Source organism: Amphimedon queenslandica, unplaced genomic scaffold, assembly GCF_000090795.2.
Source record: "Amphimedon queenslandica unplaced genomic scaffold, v1.1 AMPQUscaffold_13227, whole genome shotgun sequence".
In the NCBI taxonomy this organism is placed as follows: Eukaryota; Metazoa; Porifera; class Demospongiae; order Haplosclerida; family Niphatidae; genus Amphimedon; species Amphimedon queenslandica.
Genome location: NW_003546537.1, coordinates 26,993 through 31,078, shown reverse-complemented (window position 1 = coordinate 31,078; position 4,086 = coordinate 26,993). Strand labels below are relative to the sequence as shown.

Below are 4,086 nucleotides of genomic sequence, written 5' to 3'. Positions count from 1 at the left end.
CGTCAGGTTTAGCCACACCCACCGACAGGAAGTAATAAAAATGAGCATCTTTGAAGGCTCATATCTCAGTGAAAAACTTTTTTTAGACAATGGGAGTTGGAATACATCATTATTATGGTCAGGCAATCATATTAAGCCAATAAAAAAAATTCACCAAAAATACACCGGACTTACCCTTTAAATTGGACTATTGAAGAAACCAAGAAAGCATGTAGTGATACATTTAATAACATTAGTGTGACTCAACATCAAGCTGACAATTTAGCTACTCTTACAGTCCAACAATCACAATCGGAGCTGTGGTTTAAAACACAGGATAGGAAGAATTACTTTTTCAAACATGCACTCCGTACTGAAATATACAGGAAAGAAGTTCCCGAAGTCGATAGTGAATAATATAATGCAGTACACTTCGCCAAGCCCAGATCTTCCTGCACTGAAATGGGGGAGAGAGAATGAGACCACTGCTAGAGAGCACTACTCTACGCAGCAAAAGGAAAAGCACACTAGTTTTGAGACCCGTTTATCTGGACTCATAATAAACCCATTGTATCCTTGGATTGCTGCCAGTCCGGATGGCATTTCATCTTGCGATTGTTGCGGAACCAAATTATTGGAAATCAAGTGTCCGTACATGATAAGGGATATTTCACCAGTCAGTGACGAGGCTTTGACCAATCGCACCTACTGTCTCACTAAAGGGGTCGATCATCAAGTAATGCTGTCAAGGAATCACAAATATTACACACAAATTCAGTGTCAGCTACTTGTGGCTGATATAGATACATGCGATTTTGTTTGTTGGACATCTGATGGCATGTTTGTTGAGAGTATTTATCGGGATCAGAGCTATTGTGATAAGATTTTAAACAAATCTCAGTCATTCTTTTGTGAGTACTTACTGCCAGAGCTGATGACCCACCACTTCAAAGAACAGAAGGTGATACATAAAACCATTACTGATGAAGACAAAATTTATTGTTTTTGTAAGCAAGAGAAACCAGGGAGAATGGTAGCCTGTGACAATGAGGATTGTGATATTGAATGGTTTCACTATGAATGTGTCTCAATCAAAAGAAAGCCCAAAGGAGAATGGTTCTGCCCACAATGTAGGACTAAAAAATAATCTATAATTATAATTTAGAAACGTTTCAATTTTTTTCAACAAATCAAAAATTAAACAACAGATTGAGTTAAATTAACCAATGCTGCGGTAACAGTTATTATTTTGTCTATGGTTGTTATGTCTTTGTCCTTAGGACGTTTGATGAGAGTAATCGGAAGAGTATGTTGGAGAATTTTAAATTTCTTTTTCAATTGTCCTATAACCCTCTCTACATGAATTCTTACTCGGGCCAATTGTCTTGATTTTTCAACTTGCATTCCAGAGAGTTGCTTTTTCCCTTTGGTGAAAGCAGGTATCTCTAGATGTGCCCCTCTTAGAGCTAGTTCATCTGAAACATTGAACCCTCTATCAGCCATGATTACATCTCCATAACAAACAAAGTCTAAAAATCCAGACTTCTGTGTAATTAATTTATCAGAAGTTCTCCCGCCCCATGCTTTGCTGATAAAAGTAATAGAGCCAGTGGGTGATGTACCTATTAATACCTTGATGGTGTTATGCTTTTTATAGTTGCTGTAGGTTGCAGCTCTTGCGTCAAAAGATTTAGGCCTCTGTATAAAGACTTCAAAACAGTTGATGATGCATACTACACGGCTAAAACGTCCTTTAAAGCACTTCGGTAAGTTCTCTTGAAGAGCAGATACCTCAGGCCAAATAATGAGCTGCCTAAGATCTCTGTAGAGTATGGTAATCCAGTGATGAAATACATTAGACATAGCACCCATATTAATCTTTGCTCTGTATGCTAAATCCTTATTCAGAAGACCTAGTCGCAATTTCACCAGAGTATAAAATAATTAATCTTCCAGAGAGCATGATGATAGAATAGGTCTTTCAGCTGATGACCTTAGTAGCTCACATATCTTGTTGAACACATCAAATTTTAAGCCTGTGTAAAACAGCTTTCTCATCATCATTAATTAAAATACTAGCATCAAATTTATTACCCCGTAAAGCAATTGATTCCCTTACAGATCTTAAATACATTGTCTTTAATTGCAGTATTTGCTGAGCTTGAGACTGAACTAGCGCTGAGAGACTGCTACAATGTGTTTGAATTTCTTCGTTGCTTTGTGTTGATAACTCGTTATCCAGTTGCAATGAACAAATCTCGTATTCAGATTCAGCAAGATCTTTTTCTAAGAAAACAATGTGATTATCTTGATTTTGTTCTATCTCTGCTACCGGTAATTGTTCATCGTTATCAGATGAATCATTATCAAGCTTCTCATCATTAGAATCCTCGTCATTAAACGAATCATCGAACCACTCATGCTCCTCAAAATCATCCTCAGACTCAGATAGAGTTGATTTATCTTCATCAGGGATATCACCTAATTCACTTCCTGAATCTCTATTAGTCTCAACTCCAGCTGCAATATTGTCCTCCTCAGATGATATTTCACCAAAATCAATATCGCAAATGGGAAAATCACAAACGTCATTTACAACTGTGTCAGATTGTTGAGACTGATTGGTGGCAGCATTTCGAGTGACCCGATCACTACATTGCCCATTAGTCATAGGCACAGCTACATTTCTTGCCCTTTTAACTGCTCTGTGGTACCTTTCCATGCTAGCGGCACCATGATCCTCTGTGTCAGCCCTTGCATTGTAATGAAATATTGATGGGGCATAATCCACATGCCTGGGATCATCAGAATGTTTACCTATATTAATGTCCTTTATTACAGCTCTATCATCAAATATTAGCTTCTTACCAGTTACAAAGTGCCTACTGCAGACTCGAGAATACTCTGAAGGTGACCAATTATCTCTCTTGATAGCAGCTATCCATCTCTCTCTTTTGGCAGGATCAGTGGGAAAACAAAAGAAAGATATTCCCAGTCCCTTCTTAGAGCGATTGTTGCAGTTTACAGCACAGCAATAAGGCATAACAACAAATTTCATACACTTTTACACAGTATGGCCACTGGATTTAGGGCTCCAAAATGGCTGATTGAAATTATTATGAAATTTTTTTCGCATTAGAACAATACGGTCTAGTCATGAATATACTTAGCGCCAACTGGTCTATAGGTATGTTACTGTGTGTGCTGTAGCTATGGTTATGACTTGACATGCCATAGGGGCTATTGATGGGAAACATGTTATTATTCAGGCTCCAATTAATTCAGGTTCAGTTTATTTTAACTACAAAGGAAGTCATTCAATTGTCCTTTTAGCAGTGTGTGATGCACAATACAAGTTTGTTATACAAATCTCAGGTGTTTAATTTTGCTTCCACTTTCTAGATTTATTTTGTTTGATATTGGTGGAGCTGGGCGTCAAAGTGATGGTGGAACTTTATCTAATTCACAATTTGTAAGAGCACTTGAGTCTGAAATTTTGTCAATTCCAGATAACTGTCCTTTACCTGGTACAACTCATCCAAGTTTACCATATGTTGTTGTGGGTGATGAGGCTTTTCCTTTATGAAATAATATGCTACGTCCATATCCAAAAAGAAATTTACCAGGTAATCAAAGATCAGTGCTGCCACCTTTAGCGATTTCCCGCTAATTTAGTGAATTTGACTTTGATTTAGTGACTCAGAGATCACTGCAAAGTTTTTGGTGACTTTTGATTTCAACTCAAAATTTAGCGATTTTGCAATGTTATTCTATTAAAGCATGGTGCATGCGCAATAGATAGGTGTTAATTGTTAATAATTAGGTGTGGCTACATGATAACAATGGCTAAAAGAAGCAGGAGTATTCGCTCTACTAGCACTATTGTCTCAGATTATTCAGAAGATGATTCAGAAGAAAGTTCCTCTGCTACCAGAGATTCTTGTAGACCTCCTCAAAAGCGCCGTTACAAGCAATCATATCGTTCTGAGTGGGAAAAGATCCCTGAACTTAGTGGATGGCTTTCCAGATCAAGCACAAACAATAAAATGGCATTTTGTAAACTGTGTAATTGCAATCTTGAGGCTAAGCTAAGTGATCTGAGAAAGC

The 4,086-nt window shown here is 37.6% G+C and overlaps 3 protein-coding genes and 1 long non-coding RNA gene across 4 annotated transcripts; 2 read left to right on the top strand and 2 right to left on the bottom strand.

Annotated features, from left to right (window-relative positions):
* The first annotated feature begins 313 nt into the window (after positions 1-313).
* Positions 314-1,126, top strand: LOC109584247 (uncharacterized). Its single transcript, XM_019999936.1, has one exon. The coding sequence runs from the start codon at positions 341-343 to the stop codon at positions 1,124-1,126; it is 786 nt and encodes a 261-aa protein (XP_019855495.1). The 5' UTR covers positions 314-340.
* Positions 1,127-1,176: 50 nt separating this feature from the next.
* LOC100639161 (uncharacterized) lies at positions 1,177-1,851 on the bottom strand. Its single transcript, XM_011407460.1, has one exon. The coding sequence runs from the start codon at positions 1,849-1,851 to the stop codon at positions 1,177-1,179; it is 675 nt and encodes a 224-aa protein (XP_011405762.1).
* Positions 1,566-3,129, bottom strand: LOC109584257 (uncharacterized). The gene is made up of 2 exons (XM_019999940.1): positions 2,848-3,129; positions 1,566-2,796 (listed from the first exon to the last, which is right to left on the bottom strand). Exons 1-2 carry the CDS (start codon positions 3,035-3,037, stop codon positions 2,003-2,005), a joined length of 984 nt encoding a protein of 327 aa, XP_019855499.1. The 5' UTR covers positions 3,038-3,129; the 3' UTR covers positions 1,566-2,002.
* A 76-nt stretch (positions 3,130-3,205) lies between these two features.
* Positions 3,206-3,597, top strand: LOC109584258 (uncharacterized). The gene is made up of 2 exons (XR_002185922.1): positions 3,206-3,334; positions 3,382-3,597. It is a non-coding gene; the product is annotated as an uncharacterized LOC109584258 (long non-coding RNA).
* The last annotated feature ends 489 nt before the right edge of the window (positions 3,598-4,086 follow it).

Excerpts from the sequence above, each read along its gene's own strand:
- LOC100639161 (XM_011407460.1), bottom strand. The coding sequence starts at position 1,851 with ATGGGTGCTATGTCTAATGTATTTCATCACTGGATTACCATACTCTAC.
- LOC109584247 (XM_019999936.1), top strand. The coding sequence starts at position 341 with ATGCACTCCGTACTGAAATATACAGGAAAGAAGTTCCCGAAGTCGATA.
- LOC109584257 (XM_019999940.1), bottom strand. The coding sequence starts at position 3,037 with ATGAAATTTGTTGTTATGCCTTATTGCTGTGCTGTAAACTGCAACAAT. Across the intron at positions 2,797-2,847 it reads CAGTAGGCACTTTGTAACTG|GTAAACATTCTGATGATCCC; the intron begins GTAAGAAGCTAA and ends ACATTAATATAG.